This window comes from Drosophila sulfurigaster, chromosome 2L, assembly GCF_023558435.1.
Source record: "Drosophila sulfurigaster albostrigata strain 15112-1811.04 chromosome 2L, ASM2355843v2, whole genome shotgun sequence".
Lineage (NCBI taxonomy): Eukaryota > Metazoa > Arthropoda > Insecta > Diptera > Drosophilidae > Drosophila > Drosophila sulfurigaster.
Window position 1 is genome coordinate 26,615,727 of NC_084881.1, and position 19,558 is coordinate 26,635,284.

The 19,558-nt window shown below is 37.5% G+C and overlaps 4 protein-coding genes across 5 annotated transcripts in view; 2 read left to right on the forward strand and 2 right to left on the reverse strand.

Annotated features, from left to right (window-relative positions):
* The first annotated feature begins 444 nt into the window (after positions 1–444).
* On the forward strand, positions 445–3,657 carry LOC133847089 (nuclear cap-binding protein subunit 1-like). Its single transcript, XM_062281882.1, has 3 exons — positions 445–1,964; positions 2,728–3,031; positions 3,083–3,657. Exons 1-3 carry the CDS (start codon positions 553–555, stop codon positions 3,596–3,598), a joined length of 2,232 nt encoding a protein of 743 aa, XP_062137866.1. The 5' UTR covers positions 445–552; the 3' UTR covers positions 3,599–3,657.
* Positions 3,658–8,237: 4,580 nt separating this feature from the next.
* LOC133850359 (zinc finger protein 709) overlaps positions 8,238–19,558 on the forward strand; it is a 29,100-nt gene continuing 17,779 nt past the window's right edge. The window contains exons 1-2 of the mRNA XM_062286424.1: positions 8,238–9,559; positions 15,615–16,822. Coding sequence (XP_062142408.1) covers positions 8,252–9,559; positions 15,615–16,822 — 2,516 coding nt within the window. The 5' untranslated portion in view covers positions 8,238–8,251. The remainder of the gene's footprint in view (positions 9,560–15,614; positions 16,823–19,558) is intronic.
* Positions 11,453–12,397, reverse strand: LOC133843091 (accessory gland protein Acp29AB-like). Of its 2 annotated transcripts, none has more exons than XM_062276486.1 (2): positions 12,286–12,397; positions 11,453–12,226 (listed from the first exon to the last, which is right to left on the reverse strand). In XM_062276486.1, exons 1-2 carry the CDS (start codon positions 12,343–12,345, stop codon positions 11,510–11,512), a joined length of 777 nt encoding a protein of 258 aa, XP_062132470.1. In that variant the 5' UTR covers positions 12,346–12,397; the 3' UTR covers positions 11,453–11,509. The 2 variants fall into 2 exon arrangements, with proteins under 2 accessions (XP_062132470.1, XP_062132477.1); XM_062276493.1 differs by having other exon boundaries at positions 11,453–12,217; positions 12,286–12,386.
* LOC133850744 (tetranectin-like protein) lies at positions 13,745–14,632 on the reverse strand. Its single transcript, XM_062286923.1, has 2 exons — positions 14,537–14,632; positions 13,745–14,460 (listed from the first exon to the last, which is right to left on the reverse strand). The coding sequence occupies exons 1-2, from the start codon at positions 14,600–14,602 to the stop codon at positions 13,756–13,758; spliced, it is 771 nt and encodes a 256-aa protein (XP_062142907.1). The 5' UTR covers positions 14,603–14,632; the 3' UTR covers positions 13,745–13,755.

Sequence of the window (19,558 nt, forward strand, 5' to 3'; positions counted from 1 at the left end):
AAAATACTAATAATGCGCCAAAACATCTATATTTGGTATATTGATATGGTGCTATTCAAAATATACCGTTGGAAAACAGTACGTAATATAACAAATTAATACCTCACAAAAATACTAAAATATATCTAAGGATATACTTGGTGTTTTAATATAGTACTACATTCAAAATATACCATATAGTGATTGTCAGCTAAAAGCAGTAAGTAGGCATTTTTTCCCATAATGAAGTATTTCTTAAATAACTTATACAATTTTTATCCGAACGCAATCAAATTTTTAAGAATCATAAAGACCATAGGTTTTATTGTCTACACCAAACACAGAAATAAACCTAATCAAACTTCAGCTATTCAATGGAAGCTCAAGTTGGCTTTGCAAACTTGGGAATTCAATTGAAGTTGTAGTAGGCTTTGAGATAATCAAGAAATGGATGTGTTTGATGAAAGACAACTGTCGAAAGTCATTCTGTCAACTGTGTCGCCAGAGTAAATTGCTTAGCTGCAAAATATATTATTAAATTCGGTCTCATTGTGTCAAGTGTTAAGTGCAAAAATGAATCGCAGACGTCAATGCACAATGGAAGATGATGTCGAAATGTCAGATCGTCCTGCCAAGAGGCATCGTCGCGGATGTGATTCGCTCGAGTTGATGCTGAGAATTGAGAGGCTGCTGGTGATGTTGAGTGATCAGCACGGCGATATGAGGCACGATGCCATCGAGGATCTAAGCAGTCTTGTGTGCGACACCAAACAGTTGCGAAAGATCCAAATACTTCGCATTGTGTGCAGCTGCGTGGCCACACATCCGATGCAGACCGGTGTCTATGCCACATTCCTGAGTCTCGTTAATGTGCGTGACTATGAGTTTGGTTCCGAGACTGTCAACTATCTGCAGCGGCAGTTTGTCAAGCACTTGAAACTCGGCGAGTGGACCGAGGCACGCAGTTTGTTGTTGCTTCTCGCCGATCTAGTGAATGCCAATCTGGTGACTGTTGGCTCCATGATGCAGTTGCTCTCCAAGCTGTTGGATGTTTGCGACGAAGAAGAGTCGCCGCAAGCGCGACGCGACTTTTTTGCCTACTTGGTGATGAGCGCTTTGCCGCTGGTGGGTCGCGAGTTCTACGAGAAGAAGGAGATGGCGTTGCAGGTGCTGATCAAGCGGCTGCAGCTCTACATGAGCAAGGAGCGTTGTGCACCGGAGCGTAGCGTTGCAATGTTGCACATCTGGAGTCACCGCGAGATGCCGCAACAAGAGTATCTGGAACTGTTGTGGCAGCAATTGTTGCGTCTCGAGCGCAGCAATTGGATCGAACAGCAGATGCTGCGTCCCCATTTGGCATTCGATGATCGACTGAGCACAGCGTTGCAACACGTGTTGCCCACTCAAGAGTTGCCACCCCAGCTGGGAGCAGTTGCCACATCGACTATACGCTATCCAAAGACTCGACTTGGCTTTCGTCTCTTCGAGCCAAGCGATGCCCCATCGAATTTGCGTCTGCCCGAGGAGCTGGACATTGAGCGTTATGTCTTGGAATCGCACATTCTAGAACTATTGCAGCTGCATCATTTGGAGCGCAAGTTGTGCGCCAATCAAATGCTTATCTATGCCGCCTCGAAACCGCAGCTTGCCGTCGAACACTGCATCGTTGAGGTGCTGCTCGGTCAAATGTTGCAGCTGCCACAAGCTCCATACTTGATCATCAACTATGGCTCCATCATCATTGAGCTGTGCAAGCAGCAGCCAAGCCAATTCTCGCAGATTGTTGCCCAAGCTGTCGATGTATTGTTCACCCAGCTGGAGTTTATGAGCGTCTCGAGCCTCGATCGGTTTGTCATGTGGTTCTCGCATCATTTGAGCAACTTTCGCTATCAATGGAACTGGCAGGATTGGGAGTGTTGCACCAGATTGCCGCCGCTGCATCCGAGTCCAATGTTTGTCCGCGAGCTGTTCAAGAGGTGCATGCGGTAGGTAGATACATATATTGAGAAAAGAACGTGTTCTAAGGTCAGAAATTTTCTTGAATTATTAAATGAGATGGAATTCGGAAATAATTAGGTAATTCTTAAAAGTCTCTGCTCTTCTGTAGTCAATCACATTTTTTTGTTGGCAAAATTCCATTGCTTTATTCACCATAGTTTTCTTCAAGAGTTATACTCTGATTATAGCGATGTTCGATACCACTTTTGTAGTACAATTTGTTTCTTTTTTTACATTGATATTGTAAATATTGTTCGATTTTCAATTTTATCAATATTTTGAATCTTAACAGATCGAATTGTAAGAAAGATTGAAAGATTGTAAGTTTTAATTTCCACATAGTTTGCGCTCTGCTATATTCTAGTTTTTTTTTTTGCTACATTCCATTTGAATTATACTTTATTAGGTTAGCCATTCTACAACATTATCTTTAATATCCAAATTTATTATATTATTAAAGCAAAAAAATTTAGTAAACTTCTTCAAGTTAATGCTGAATTTTATAAAGTTTCCGTTGACTTTCTTTCGTGTATAAATTAGTATTGCAATTTTCTATAATACAGGAAACCAATTCCAGATTTTATTAATATTTCGTAGAATTTACTTAAATTTTATTTTTTTTTTCCCGATATTTCATAAATTCTGACTTTGAGATGGAAAAGTTGTAATCCGGAAATTAGGAATTTGTTTATAGTATGAACGTGGTAAATAGTACTTTCATTTTGTTAAGCTTTCACTGCTGTTCCACAGTCTGAGTTATCGCGAGTACATTGTGCAATTGGTGCCTGATTCATATGCCGCATTGCTGCCTCCGCCGCCAGACCACGTCTTCAAGTACATTGATCAGCTGTTGCCTGGCGCAAGTTTGGCCAATCATGTGTTGCAAGCGTTACGCGGCAAGAGCAGCGTTCTGTCTGTTGGCGGTCTGGTCGAGGAAGCCGATTTGGAAGTCGATCTCAAGATTAACGTATTCATGCAGTGCTGCCTTCATCTTGGCTGCAAATCTTTCACACACGTCTTTGCCATACTCGCCAAATTTCAGCCTGTGTTGCAGGTGAGTTTCGCTTTGAGGTTCGCTCTATTTAGTTACTCATATTGTGCTTAGATGTTGGCGCACAATGAAGATAATCAGCTGGCCATATTGTCGGCCATCTCGGAAGTTTGGGCCAACAACGATCATCTGCAATTTGTGCTTGTCGAGAAAATGTTGAAAACTCAACTGGTCAAGGCAAATGTTATTGTCGACTGGATCTTTGGACAGCCAGAACAATTGTGTCACATGTATTTGTGGGAAATGATTGAATCGATCATCAAATTCGCCAAAAATCAAAGCACTCAAGACACCAATGAACCCTCGCTACAACAGCAAGGATTCAATGAACTCTTCATCTATGTTGTTCAGTGGTGTGCCAAGGTTTTGACAGAGCACGAAATGTCCTATGAGCAAAAGGAGACGGATTACTGGACACATTGGGTCTTGGGGCGTCTTCAGAGTCTGCTCTTCAATCACATAGAAGATGTGCGTGGAATTAGCCAGCAACTGGCTCAAGTTGCAGCTGAATGGGAGCACTGCAAGCGACTGCCCAAGCTCATCGAAAGCTACTTGGCCTACATTCAATAAGCATTCGATATTTGGGAAATATAAATCAATAAAAAATATAAAAATATTTTTTAGCATTTTACTTTGAAAACTGCATAACTACTTGACTGACAATCTGGTATTTTCTGTACATATTGTATATTTTCAATTAAATAGTATATTAATTAAATATAGCTACTTTTTTATACTCTTTCTTTGATACATACAATATTATCTGCAATCTTTATGCCTGCAATTTCAGCAGTCGGATATTAGTTGCATTGATTGACAGTCTGGTATATAGTATATACTATATACTGTATATTTTTAACGTGATTTGCTCTATACTGTTCACTTGGTATATTTTGAATACATGCTAGCCGCCAATTATGATTCTTGAAATTGTTGCGGTCGGATCTGAGTTGCTTTTGTTGACAACTGTACTGTACACTTGGTAGATTTTTAATGTAACAGTATATCAAATAATAATAGTAAATTTATTAAAATATACCAAATAAAGACGTTTGCATATTTTAGTATTTTTATATTTAGGATTTGTTATGATTGCAAAATAATGTTCTAGATGTTATGAAGTCATCGATATTATTACCCCATCTATTTTAACATTAATTAGCACATATTTTATTTTCTTTTTGAATATAAAAAATGGGCAACAAAGACAGAAACGCCTTCTAAGTTGTATATACTACCTATTTGGATATTTTACAACAATTTTTATATTTACTTAGACAATTTTTCATAATGCTGTTCCAGAAAATGTGTAGCCCTAAAAAGTATGCTATACTTATTTTTAGTATTCCATTTTCTTTGCAATACTTTGTGTTTGCTTATTGGTTCACTCTATCAATTTATCAGTATCGTAACTCCATATTAGAAGCTTTGACTTGCCTCTGTCCACATCCAAATCGTGTTCCCCAGTTGCCTTGCCGTCGCCCCCGTCTGAAAAGCCATTCATATGGGACCGTTTGGGTTTGACATAAATGCCATGTTGTACAGTATGTCTATTTGGTGTTCAACTGACGCTGACGACGTCGATGGCTTGCACAAGCATGTCGAGGCAAAACCCCAAGCCTCTTTACCCCTACTTTGTATATGTATGTATATTGTATGGGTTGTATGCTCATCCAAGTGTTTGTGTGCGTTATTTCGCGCTTGTGGTGCTAAATTGGGTGATAACTCCTTTTTAATGGTTCAGCACTGGCTGCTGTTGCTGTTGCCCCTGTCTGTTGTTGTTTTTGTTGTTGTTTCTAAGTTTTATTTTTATTTGCGCCGCTAAAACTCAATTTTCGAATCAAACAACCACGAGGATTTCTCTCTCTCGTCCACATCGTTCGCCTGGTTTTCTGTCGGTTTGTTGTTCTGTTTGCTGATGATGTCCTCAACAATGTCGTCGTGTTTTGTTAGTTGTTGCTCTCATTGCTGTCGTTGTTGTTGTCGTTGCTTTTGGTATTGCCATTTTGCTTTTATTGTTGTTGATGGGCGGCTGTTGCCATTGCCATGGCTGTTGCTGTTGCTGTTGCTGTCGCTGCTGCCGTTGTCACAAATGCAAATAATGGCACAATTGTGTTTGTGCAGCTTTTAACTGCTTTTATTATTTAATTCCTCAATATTAGTACGTACCACAAACGGTGGCACATACCAATCTAATCACTGCCATATCCGCATTTACAACACATCGACTATTCCAATATAACAACACATGTGAGCAAATATTCGTTAAAGCATTTAAAATCGAATGCAAATAGAATGAAATCTAAAAAATAATAAATTCAATTATTTCAAATGTCTATAACATTAAATATATTCAGTTAATCATTTATAGATAAGCATTAATGATGTTTATAAAAATTTCTCATCGTTTTTGGAAATACATTAAAAAGTACATTAAATTTAGAAAGAGAGCTTAAAATCAATACATTATTTAAATAAATAATATAAATAAGTTACCCAAAAACTAAATTATTTATAAATATAGAAATTTTCAATAAATTGGTTTATTTATCAATTTCTGCCTCTCAATTTCTTTGAGGTGCGCAAAAAGTATAGCATACTTTCAGGGGTCTCTATGAAATCTCTTCTTCTCTCGTAAGAAACACATTTTGAATATTTGGGTATTATAATGTTACCAAAATATTTATTTTTAATAAAAAATAAAATTTTAAGACTATTACTGTACTTTCTAATATTTATTTTTTATTAAAAATAAAATAAGAATTTATTTTATTTTACTAAAATAAGAATTTTTCCCAAAGTATATTAAATTACATATAATCTTAGTAAGTTTTAAGTATGTTGAAAGTTTAAAAATGAAATTGATTTTTCTTTTTCCATGATTTTTAAAAAATACTTCGCTGTTTAGTGGAGATTTATGTGTAATGAATTTGGTGTTGCGTTGAATGGCGTTTGTTAATTCGCTTCGCTTCGCCTCGCTTAACTCACTTGCAGCACAGGTGTCATTAATTTCGAGTCGCTTGTCTTGTCTTGACTTTGACTTTGGATCTCAGCACATAAATTCGAGGATATGTGCAATTAGATGGCAATTAGATGTTTAAACGCCTCTTACGCACAAGCATGTACATATTTGTGTATGTGTAATAAGCAATTAACATGAATCACACACAAGCACACCCACACACACCCGCACACACACAGACGGAGTCAAGTTTGAAAATCAGGCAGCCTACTAATTAGCCATATAAAAATTGGTAACAGCTCAGCCAAAATACTTGCAATAGTTGAAGGAGAGCAACAGAGAGATAGAGAGAGAGCTGAAAGACTGGGCTGAGTAGTTGTATAAATAATTGTGCATGTGTTGCATGGCACGTTAATTGTTAAACAAACGCGCGTTTATCACTCAGAGCAACAACAACAATGGTCGCATCCCTGGCACCGTTAGCACAGTCTGGGCCAATATTGTCCTTGTCGTTTTGCCGCTCGTTTAGACGGATGAACGCAGCAGCAACAGCAAGAGCAACAGCAACGGCTGTGTGTTGTGCTTCTCCTTCCACCGAGAGCAAAGCATATCATCAACAGCAACAGCGCCAAATGCTTTGACATCCGCCTCCACGAGGCGGAGGCAGTGAGAATTGTTATGTTTTTCGTATTTAACCTCAGACATGGGCCTCGTTTGTATAAATTCCAGCAGCCACTGCCAACTGCTGCTGCTGTTGCTGTTGCTGCAATTGTACTGTGGAAATTATTAACAACAGCAGCAGCAGCAGTAACAACAACAACAACAAGAGACACTCGCGTTGGCGTCGACGCATCGTTCATCGCGCTCACATATGGCGGAAATGACACTTTTACATTTAGCCATCGCGCGCAAAAGAGATAGAGAGAGAGAGAGAGATAGAGTGCGAGTGAGACGGTTAGAGAGCGCGACACGTACGCAACACAGACGCAATAAACTTCATTTGTGACAGGCCGCAATGCCAACAGGCGGACACGGACATAAACAGGAACACAAAACAGGCGCAAGGGATAAACGACAGAGTAGAGAGACACAGACTCAGCACACAGAGACACACACATATCGCGTATACGCACAGTCAACCCGATGGCATGTCAACGCTGTGGTGAGCACTGAGGGAATGAGAGCAACAGCGACATTGGCCGCTGTTCACGCAGTTGCCAACATGCTTAATGAATAAACTGCGCTTGAAATATATGACCCACCACATTCCCTGCAATTCTCATGCGCCGAGCGCTCAATGAAGAGCCTCAAAGCGCCGATAAATCATGCAAACGCTTCGTCTGGAGAATATAGACTCGCATAAAATGTGCAGCAGTTGAAGGGTGTAATGGCTTAATGGTAATGTAACGGGCAGAAAATGGGATTTTCGGCATCCGTCTGCCCGTCTGTCCGTTTGTATAAACTGACAGATCTCAGAAATTAGAAGAGATAGCGATGCGAAACTTGCTGACGATGTTCTTCAAATGCATATGCAGCAAAATAAATGCAGAGTTTATATGACGTCTCTCAAAATCTGAATTTTTAATGCTTCACTTATAATAGATTTGTTGAGAAAAGACTGCATTAAATTTTAATAAAGCATAAATCTGCAGCTACAGCATTCTTATTTACTTTGTCCATTAGTATTTTAGGCTAGATCTTACATTTTTAAACGTATTATTATTATACATGACTTTAGAATATAAATTCAATGAATAAATATTATAAACAAATTTATTAATTAAAGCTTTTTTCTGTAATTTATAGTTTTTAATATTATTTGAATGCTTTATGTGAAAATCTTAAACGAAATTTTATTAGTAAATTGAAATTACAAAATTAAAGTTTAGAAAACAAATAATTTTCATTCTCATTCAAATTAACAGAGGTGGAAGCTAGTCGCTGATCTTATAGGTATCGGTTGGCATTACCAAGCTTAGCTATCGGTATCATCAGTCGTCAGTTGATCATCAGTTGTTGGAAGTAGTAGATCTTCAATCGTAGGACGTTGAACAGCGGTCGTCAAAAGTCGTCAACAGCAAACAGTATTATTTAAGTTAATCAAATTGTACCTTCAAAAGTATTATCAATTATGCGTATATTAAATAATGAAAGGTTAATCTATATAACCAACCACTACTTAAATGCCACTAACTTAAGCAAGCAATTTTTGAACTTATTCTGATTCCATTGTTATGCACTCTTCCTTGCAGTTAACCATTATGCACAACCAGCAGGAATCAGATGAGCTGGAAGACACGCATCTGTGCATCAAGTGCAATGCAACGATTGTGGGTCTCAGCAAGTACATAGAGCATCGCAAGGGCAACTGCCTCAGCAACAATGCCAGAAATGCAGATACAAAGCAAGTGTCAGCGACAACAACAACAACGGAGACGACTCAAACAACGGATCACAGCTACGATCACAGCTTTTCACATTTCGCCGAACCCGAAGCACCCACCAGTTATTTGCGTAAAACAAATGCGAGTCATGGCGGCAAGACATCCAAAACGTTGACGGAAGCCTACGATGCCACCAGCTACGAGCCAATGGGTGCAGATGTGTTCTTCTCATCGCTGCAGCTGCAGAGCGTCTCCACGGGCGGCAAATCGAGTGCCACACGAGCAATGAACAACGAACGTGGCAAAGAGGAGCAGGGTTGGCATGGAGATCCGCTGTTGAAGGCGATGCGGGATCAGGAGGAAAGCGATTTCAAGCCGTTGAAATTTGTGCATTCGCCCGAGGCAAGCGACGAAGAGGATGATGACGATGATCCAGATGACTTTGAGGCCGATGACGATGATCCAGATCACGATGCTGACGAGGATTACGATGTGACGCCGCGTCGTCACTCGCCACCAGCTGTGCCCGCCACACACACAGGTGGCAAATGGAAACCCGAACATCGTCCGGCGCAGCTGCAACACACACATCTCGAACGCATCTCGCCCAGCTGGGATGAACCCACCGAGGAGCAGCATCACGATCATCCGCCAGCGGAGCATACGCATGGCAAATGGGTGCCGGGCAGCAAGCAGCTGGAGTATCGCGAGAATATCGATCTGACCAAGTTGCAGCAACCGAACGCGAGCTATTGGTGCAACATCTGCTGTCGCCGCCTCAAGACGCGTCTCAACTATGAGCAACACTTGCGCAGCGCCTATCATCAGCGACGCGCCGAGGCCGAACGACAGCTGGAGCAGGCGAATCTCGAGGGCGACAATCTGACGCTCACCAAAGCCTTTCAACCCACTGAACTTGAGCCACCTCGTCGCCAGCGTCGTTGTCGTCGTCAGCGTCGCACGCAGCTGCTGCGCTGTGAACTCTGTCGCCACAGCATGGCCCGCCATCTGATGGGCAAGCATCTCATCTCGCATTATCACTATCGACGCCTGCAGCAGCAGACGCAGCCACAGCGACAGAACTCGTTGCACGCCATACTCGAGCACATGGGCAGCATTGTGCGACAGGCGCCCTTCCAGTGTCTGCCCTGTCAATTCTATGCCAACACCGAGCAGGCTTTTCAGGTAGGCAAAGCTTTAACATATCGATAAGCTGTGAAATTTACACCACTTTCGAAAATCTTTCGCTTAAAAAATGTACCAAAAAACTACCAAACACCATATCTCAATTTGGCTTTTATTACATTAATGAGTAACTAAGTTTTATACAGAGAAAATAAGATTGTCAACATTTATAACAAGTCAGTATGTCCGTCTGAGCCCCTAGATCTAAGAGACTTCAAGAGATAGAGCTGTATTCGAAAACTGGTTGCTTTGGTACTCTATAGTATTTCGATATACCAAATATCGGGATACAAGGGATAGATCTGGATCCTGGTTGCTTTGGTTGAAAATCTAGCATGTTTGATACACTATGGCATATTTTGAATGTTAAAGTATAGCGATATATGAAATATATAGATACAAAGGATAGAGCTGAATTCGAGTCCTGGTTGCTTTGGTACTCTATAGTATATTTTTAATGTTATAGTATTTCGTTATACCAAATATCGGGATACAAGGGATAGAGCTGAATTCGGGTCCTGGTTGCTATGGCGTATTTTGAATGTTATAGTATATCGATATAGAAAATATAGATGCAAAGGATGGAGCTGAATTCGAGTCTGGTACATTTTTGTACTCTATAGTATATTTTGAATGTTATAGTATATCGATATACCAAATATTGGGATACTTTAAATGCAGTCGGGTCCTGATTTTATTGGTTGACCATCGAGTATATTTTGTACTCTAGCTCGGTGTTCGCTGCTCAAATTTAGAAATGATTTTTTTTTTATATTTATTGTAAAGTTAAACAATCAACTTTTAGCACTTTTTATCGCAATTAGTTGTTTTGCTAAATTCATATAATTTATATTTTTATTTATTCATCGTTGAATGACGCCTTGTGTAAAATACATTTATTTATATTGAATGCATATTATATTGAATGGTTTAAGTAATTGTTATATTCATTTTCTAAATGTTCACAAATGAAATAATTCAACAGTGCGCAATCCACGTTTCTTCGAGAGTAAAATCCATTGTTATCAAATAGCGTAAGACAAGATTTCGGACTCCAGTCACGTGAAAGCAATTCGCTTAATGATGCTGTAAACAAAAACTTCAATTGTCCAAATGTAATTTCGTGGTATTGCCAAAAAGTTGGCTTATTCATCAGGCTGTTAATATGGCTTTCAAATTGAGGCTCAATATCGGGACCTGCCACACGGCCACCCGTAGACGAACACATCTCGCCTGCCGTTTTCCAATCCACCTTCTGAGTGCTTTCAATATAATAATATTTTTTTCCGTACTGCTTGTATTGATCATCAGAAATTGAGAGACCGCGGCAGCTCACTTCCATGGAATTTTGCAAAACGAGAACTAGAATTATACTTAAAGCAAATCGGATTCCCATTGCGAACGCTTTACTTGCTACTTTTACGTTTGAAAACCAAAACACGACTGTAGAATTTCACTCGATTGACCCGGTATAAATACGCTTCTTTTTATTATTTTTTAGATTGCCGCGTCTGCCTTAAACTGATTTGATTAATACGAGGCAAATAAAAATTGATAACGTCGTTATACATATAAGGTCATCTTGATTTGCCTTATATAGTCAACAACGGTTGAGAGATTGAAAAAGAACAACAAAATTACAATACGTATAATATACATACGTATATGGAAATATTTATAATGTGTGGCAAGACAGCTTCAAGATTATCCATAAACGGAATGAATTAAAACCGCACAATGTTGTCAATTTTTGCACTGCATAATTATTATAAATTTGTTATCAGTATTGCCGAAAGTGCAAATCACTAGACAGAACTACTCAGTATCTCTCAGTAAAAAAAAAACAACGAAACTGAAATTGTATATGAATATAAAAATAATAAATTAATGAGCATATACTTCTTTATTTATTTGGCATAGAAATGAATAAAGTTTATATATTTTTAAATCTTACATCATTAGCGTCTTCTCGCAAATAAACAATTGTTTTGTATCACAATTCTCAACATTCATTAGATGCTTATTATCTTTGAATCTTAATTCAACGCAGTGCTCTCTCGATGCATAATTATAAGGTTCACCATCATGCCAATTTAAATAACCCTCTTCGTCACCCTTGACAACCGAAACGTATTTCCCCTCTTTAGCTAAATCGCTAATTCCAATCCAATAATCTTTATCAGTCTGCAATTTCTCCTTGATTGCATTGAATTCATCCTGGTTTTCGATACTAATTAAACTGCCACCTAGGATAAAACATTTGTTGACTGCAACAAACCAATTAACTTCTTCAGATTCTTCAATATAATAATACTTCGATCCAATCTGCTGATAAGGTGGTCCAGGTATTGGCTTCTTAACTTCATCCGCTTTATGAAGATGTTGCAACTGTTGCTCGACTTGTTTATCCTGTAATTTTATTTGTTGCATAATTTGATCACTTGCAGTGCTCAAGTCTTTTAATTTCTGTTCAATCTTTTTATCCAGCGAAGCAAATTTCTCCTCCATCAGCTTATTCGTGTTCTCGAACTGCGACAAACATTTCGTTTGATGTTTAAAATCATTCACTTGGTTCTGTAGATTCCTCGTAACATTTAGCATAGGGTTTATAATATTCGAGCAGTAATTTACACAGCTCGTCTCTTGCTGCTTCGACTCCTGAAGATTCTATAGATGGAAATTGACATTAAGATCATCTTAACGATCATTAATCGAATTAAACTTACATCTTCACTGCCGTATACCACAAGGACTGAGGCAAGGAGACAAACAAATAATGTGTTCATTTTGATTCGCACAAAGTTAAATATCGAACTGAAGCTATTTGACCCATAACCAGAGTTTATATACCCAGTAAATATGTACTATGTATATATGTATACACATATATCAACTCACTTATTAGAAGGCTGTTTAATATCAAATTTTTGGTGAAATAATTTATTGTTTTTCAGATTAAATTTGAAAGCTTTTTCTCAATTCAATTAAAAAATATTAAATTTTCTTATCAGAAGTTATAACAATGATGGAATTTTAAATTGCGTCAAATAAAAGTACATTTCTAAAATATAGCCTCAATAAACTGTGCAATTTTTTACAGAACAAAACAAAACGACCTTATCAGAACAAAACATATACGAAAGCTACATCGAGTGTGCTTGACTGTGAAATACCCGCTACCCAATGCAAGCAAAACAATGCGGTACTTATTTTAACTATACAGAATAATATACCGCAAAAATACAAAATATACCGAATTGTTTATTTGGTACATTGATATAGTACTACATTCAAAATATACCAATGGATGCAAAATATACCAGATTGTCAATTAAATCTCAAAAAAAGAAATAGTTTTCAAATTTGAAGTTTGCTCTGCGACTTGTAGAAATCGAAGTCAAGTCATCATTTTTATCTAAATCGTTAATGACAATCTAATAATTTTCATCGTCTTGCAGTTTCTGCTTAATTGCGTTGAATTCATCAAGATCTTGGATACTAACTAAATTTAGAGACATTTGTTGACTTCACCAAACCAATTGACTTTTTCAGATTCATCAAAATAATAATATTTTGAACCAATCTGCTGATAAGGGGGGTCCAGGTATGCCACGCCCACTTCTGCCCCCTCAAATCAAAAAATTGAATAACAAGCGTAATTTTAAAGCTGGAGCTGCGAATTTTGGTGTATACAATAATAACAATAGTATGTAATCTATGGAATCTATGGGCAGAAACGCATACTTACTAGGGGTCTTAGTTGATTTGGCTGACAATCTGGTATAATGTGCAGTGTATGGTATTTTTTGAATGCGGTACAATATCGAGATACCAAATATACCATTTGGTATATTTTTAGTATTTAGTAATATTTTCGGTATATTTTGAAAATAATACCGCAATATTTTGCTTTTATTCAAAATGGGTAGCGGGTATCTCACAGTCGAGCACACTCGACTGTAGCTTTCTTACTTGTTTTACTATCAGAATATTTAATAATAGAATACTGAATTCAATTTTGATATTTTTTCTAAAAGAATCACTTTATTACAATTTCATTAACTACGCTCACAAATGCACTGCCATAACAAGCAAAATTAGAATAATATAGATTTTATTAAACAAAGTTTGACTGAAAAAAACTGCTTATTCAAGTATACATTCAATTAAACAGATGTGTATTATATTTAATAATATTAATTCCTAAATTCGCAAATAAACAATTGTTTTATGGTACATGTATCATCATTCATTTTGTATTCATAATACGAATTCAATTCACCGCAATCTTCAACACCACCCAAATTATTTGGTTCACCTGATGTCCAATCGAAATACGTCGGCATTTTGCCTGTTGCTACTGAAATAAATTGCCCCTCGTCAGCTAAATCATAAATGCCAATCCAATAATCTTTTCCAGTTTGCAGTTTTCTCTTGACTGCGTTGAGTTCATTTAGATTTTCAAAACTAACCAAATGTCCACCTATCGCCCGACATTTGTTAAGTGCACCAAACCAATTGACTTCTTCTGATTCTTCAATATAATAATATTTTGAACCAATTTTCTGAAAAGGTGCTAATGCTTTTTGCTCTTCCAGATTCTTAAGCATTTGCTGGAACTTTACATCTTGCTTTTGTAATTGCTGTTGTATTCTCTCTGTTGCAATTTGTAGCTGTTGTTCGACATATTTATTTGTTTCAGTTACATTACGAAAATTTGCAAAATTTCCATTCTGTAAATCTATTAGTTTTCCGAATTCCGTGAAACTGTTCCTTGACTCATTCTTCAAGTCATCCAGTTCGCTCTGTAAGTCTTGCATTTTATTTAAGGCAGGTTTTATAGCTTCAAGGCAATAATTTCCACACAGTGATTGCAGATAGTTCAACTCGCTGCAGCAGTTCTGTAAATTAAAAATAATTTAAAAATTTTAAACTCAACATTCACTTCATATAACTATTTTAAATAGGTCTACTCACTTCTGCATCACCGAACAGAATAAACATTGAGACTAGAAGTACAAAAAATACACTCCGAATATTCATTTTAGCTTTAATAAAATTGCAGAATTGTGAACTCTAAGAAACTGTTTCTTTTAAATCATATGCTTCTGCTTAAATACCCAGAATATACTATATTTCGCTTAGAGATAAGGCATATAAAACAGACATACTCATTGCATTAAATAAAATATTATTGTACATAACCGAAATGGTGTCTTATCACTTGCATTTAGGTTAATTACTTGTTTAATGTGCCACATCCAGTCATAAAACTTCTTGATAATATTCCAAGAGATTGTTAATTAGTTCAACGGAAAGCAGGCAAACTGCAATGTTAAAAACATGCAAATACTCATAATTAAATATTTAGTACTCGACTGTTTGCTATCTTTCACACACAGTGCGATACTATTCTTAAAATATATCAAATTTATATACAAAACAATACTAAAATAAACCAATGACTATATTAAAAATATTCACCATAAACTACAAAATATACCGAATTATATTAAATTAAATTAATATAAAAAATATTAAAATATACCAAAGGTAATATTAAGTATTTAGATGTACTATACCAAATTATCAACGAAATCAACAAAGACTCGATTGAAAATATTTCTTAAATAACTTCAACAATTCTTATCTGATCGCAAACAAGTTTTCATGAGTTATAGAGACTGCGGATAATCCTTTACGTTCTAAAATTTGGAGCTCTAACTTCCAAATTAAGGCTTTTTATTTGATTTTTATTGAAAATCTGGTATATTTTGCATTTGCATTTTGGTATTTGGTATATTACACACTAAAGATAGCGTTCGGTACAATTTTTGTATTTTTGCGGTCTATTAATTTCGTATGTTTTATGAGTAAAACCGCACTCCTTTGTTCCATTTAAAATGGGTAGCAGGTATCTCATAGTCGAGAACACTCGTCTGTAGATTTTTTGTTATAGATTTCTTCATGCCATCAATATTCAAAGCTCGTTCTGAAACCATTTTTAAACATGTCCTTGCTATTGTTAATAAATTCTCTTCTCTTTTGATTTCAGTCTCATTGGCGTTCCGCTTCGCATGTGGAGCTGACCGAGCGGTTAGGCGGCGACTTCTGGTGCAGCTACTGTCAATTCGAGTGTGGCAGCAACGAGGAGATGTGGCAGCATCTGCTGGATGCCACACACAAGGAGGTGCTCTTGGCCCTCAATCGATCCGTGCCGGTTTGCATTGCCCAGCGTCGACTGCTGAGCTGCGGAGTGTGCAGCGAAAGGTTTCTCTACAATGCGCAACTGCGTCAGCATCTGGCCAACGAGCACGTTGAGGTGTTGGCCACACAGCAGGGCAGCGCATCGGATGAGTATCAGTGTCGCTTTCGCTGCGACATCTGCGGCGTGGCACAGAGATCGCGTGTGGCGCTTCAGCGTCACGAGAAGCACAAACATCGCCTTGCGCGCTACTATTGTGCGCTGTGTCAGCTACAGTTCGAGACGCCGATGGAGGCGCGACGTCATCGCAATTTGATGCAGCACAAGCGGCATGCCAAGCGACTGCTGCCCAAACCGGCAAAGCTGAGGACAGGGCAGCCAGAGCGTGAACTGGAGCAAATGTTGTGCGAAGTGCTCGAGGAACAGCAGCCAGAAACGGAAAAAGACAACCAAGATGCCAAGAAGCAATGCTGCAGCAGCTGTGCGCTCAGCTTTGAGACGCCTCAAGCGCTAGTCGAGCATCGTCGCCTGTGCCATCCCATGGACAATCACGCCTGCCTCAGCTGTGGCAGCAGCTTTCAGTCCGCTCAGGCGTTGGGTCGTCACACACGCAGTTGCCAACCGCCTTTGGCCTCCAGTTCCAGCCACTGCAATCCACCGTCGAACTCTTATCACTGCGATGAATGTGGCTTTAGTGCGCAATACAAATCGGATCTGCTCTATCATCGTTTCTTTCACACTCGCGACTCAACGATTGGCAAGAACGAGCTACTGCCATGTCCGCTGTGTCCGAAGCAGTTTCGCAAACACTCTTTGCGCGCCCATCTGCGAAATCACACCGATGAACGTATCTTTGAGTGCGCCGAGTGCTCGACCAAGTTTGCGAGGCGCAGTAATCTCAAGAATCACATGGCCACCATGCATGGTCATGGTCGCCAGGAACAAGCGACAACAGCAACACCGAGCAATGTTAAGCGTAAGCAATTGACCAAGTCAAATGCGGAGAAGCCACGAAAGACTTTTCAGTGTGGCACCTGTGGCAAAATATTGAACAAAAAGTAAGTACGATTTTGTCAATAGACTTTATATTCTCTGTTTTGAATGCAAAAAAGTCATTTGAACTGCATCTTGGGGCAAAATATTGAACAATTTCTCAATGGAGCTTTTATTTTCAGTTTTGAAAGCAAGAACTTTAATCAAATTGCATTAAAGTTCACATCTTATAGTAGGCTCTAATCAAGCTATATTGATGTACCAACATTTTGCACATTGTCATTGAATTTCATTACTGATTTAACTTTCTTTACTGTTCTCATTTCCTACACTGACAACTACATTTGAATGAAAACAACAACTTACTTTAAGAATCTTTATTTAAAGTTTTTTGAACTCCATACGCTTGATTTTTTTCTTATCATACGTCTTTTAAAAAACTTCGTAGTATTGAAAAATAAAGAAGAATTTACTTCAATACTTATAATTTCAAAGGTTTTGATTTGAAAGTCTTTTAAAAGCCTCCGTGAATCTATTAAAATGCAACTTTTTGTTTGCTTAAATATAGGAAAGATTATTGCGATTAAAATAACTTCTGTATTAGTTTTGTATTGAAATGGAAAGGGGAAACTAACTTTTACTTACTAGTCAAACTCTGATCATCTATTTTTATGAGATTTATAGTTAGAGTTACTTGATGAAGTCGTGTTTTTTAACAAGCTATTTCTATTTGGTTTCTTTAGTAATTACAAAATTATTACATTACCTTAGACAGATGAAAACTGCAATTCACTGTGCTACAAATGTTTCTTTCAACCCAAACCCAGCAAAAATGTGCGCTAATTAGAAATGCAGAAAATAATACAACCAGTCGTATATAGCAAAACAGCCTCAGGAGATGCAATGTGAAATGTTTTGCACATATGAGAAAATGTCATGCAATTTATTGTGTAGTCGCCTTTCAGGCAAAAATAGTTGACCATTATGCAAAGAACACAACAGCAAAGAACACAACAGCATGAGATGCAGCAAATGAAAAAGGCGCTGCAAATGAAATCCGTGCAATTTTGCATTTTGCATTAATTAAAAATTCCGGGGCGAAAAGCGTTTGCTGCGATTGCCAAATAAGTAACCAAAAAATAACTCATTAAGTGCTGGACATTCCAGCTAAATTACGCAAAGAAAAAAAAGAACAAGTAAGAGAATGAGTGGGAGTGTAGGAAACACACACATGTAGCATGCGGCATGTGGCATGTGGCAGGACTGCAACTTGCCACAAAGTATGCAATGCACTCGCAAATCAAGCCTGCCTGCGGCTCTGCCACCAAAAAGTGCACCAAAGAATATAAACCAAGTGAGCACAAAACAATTGCTGTCTTCATGCCAAGCCCAAGCGAGAATACACTTTCTGTGTATTATGAAAATATATGTTGTTAAATTGTTATTCGAATATTTGAATACCTTAATTCATTAAAATATATAATTCAATGTAGAACACATTTTATTTTTGGTATTATATAAAATAATTGGTGGCAATCAAATTCATATTGTAGAAGTTACTTAAAAATACTTTTGTTTGGTATATTTTGCACTCAATGGTATATTTTGAATCTAGTACTATATTAATTTGGTATATTTTTAGTATTCCATCGTATGTGTTAGGAAGTTGCTTCAAAAATACTTTTGTTTGGTATATTTTGCACTCAATGGTATATTTTGAATCTAGTACTATATTAATTTGGTATATTTTTAGTATTTTATGATATGTTTTAGGGAGTTGCTTCAAAAATACTTTTGTTTGGTATATTTTGCACTCAATGGTATATTTTGAATCTAGTACTATATTAATTCGGTATAATTTTGGTATTTTATCGTGTGTTTTAAGAATAATACCGCACTGTTTTGCTTTTATTCAAAACACGTAGCAAATATCTTACAGTCGAGTGTGTTCGACTGTAGCTTTCTTACTTGTTTCTTTGATGAATTATGGTGATGATAACCAAACATGAAATCATCATGGACTGTTCGTTATTTATTTAAAAAGCATTTTATTATATGAACTGCTCTAAATGCGTGAATCTTTCAAAACACATGACATATGATCAATGTATATCTAGTCTTTTGATATTGTTATTGACAACTAAAACACAACTGAAACTAGACGCATATTTTAATGAATATTTAAAGCGAAATATCACAAGAGTTGATCAACATTATTAATATGCAATTAATAACAAAATTTTATTTATTTGAACTTATTTAGACTTAATTTAACTGGCAGATGACGTTATTCAATGCTGAACAACTTGAACTTTTGTTTATTCGATAACTTGTAGAATCATCATTTCGCTCAATTACTGGACATCCACGTCCGATCCGTCGATAGCTATTGCGACTTCCGAGCCAATATCTCGGTTGCCTCAACTGATGCTGAATGGCATCCAGGTCTTCGTTGTCTCGCAATCGTAAGACCAATCCATTACTTAGTTCACAAAGGGAGTGTGCTCCTGATCTGGTTGCCAATTCAGGAAATTCGATAAGCCGATAGTCTTCAAGGTCTATAGAATTGTTGGCTTGTATGATTCGCAATGTGCATAGCGAAATAATACTCCAAATTATTCCGATTTGCATTGTGATATTGCTAGCTATGCTTGCTGCTATTGAAATGTAGATCACGACTGAAGCATCCCATTGAATGGGAGAGTCTTAAATACATCATTTTCGGATTAGTCAGCACATTGAGTTTTGTTTACGCTGCTAAAATATCGCACTCGTAGTAAATGTGTTTGTTTACTATTACT

Excerpts from the sequence above, each read along its gene's own strand:
- LOC133847089 (XM_062281882.1), top strand. The coding sequence starts at position 553 with ATGAATCGCAGACGTCAATGCACAATGGAAGATGATGTCGAAATGTCA. Across the intron at positions 1,965-2,727 it reads CTGTTCAAGAGGTGCATGCG|TCTGAGTTATCGCGAGTACA; the intron begins GTAGGTAGATAC and ends GCTGTTCCACAG. Across the intron at positions 3,032-3,082 it reads AATTTCAGCCTGTGTTGCAG|ATGTTGGCGCACAATGAAGA; the intron begins GTGAGTTTCGCT and ends TATTGTGCTTAG.
- LOC133843091 (XM_062276486.1), bottom strand. The coding sequence starts at position 12,345 with ATGAACACATTATTTGTTTGTCTCCTTGCCTCAGTCCTTGTGGTATAC. Across the intron at positions 12,227-12,285 it reads TGGTATACGGCAGTGAAGAT|AATCTTCAGGAGTCGAAGCA; the intron begins GTAAGTTTAATT and ends TTCCATCTATAG.
- LOC133850744 (XM_062286923.1), bottom strand. The coding sequence starts at position 14,602 with ATGAATATTCGGAGTGTATTTTTTGTACTTCTAGTCTCAATGTTTATT. Across the intron at positions 14,461-14,536 it reads TTCTGTTCGGTGATGCAGAA|AACTGCTGCAGCGAGTTGAA; the intron begins GTGAGTAGACCT and ends TTTAATTTACAG.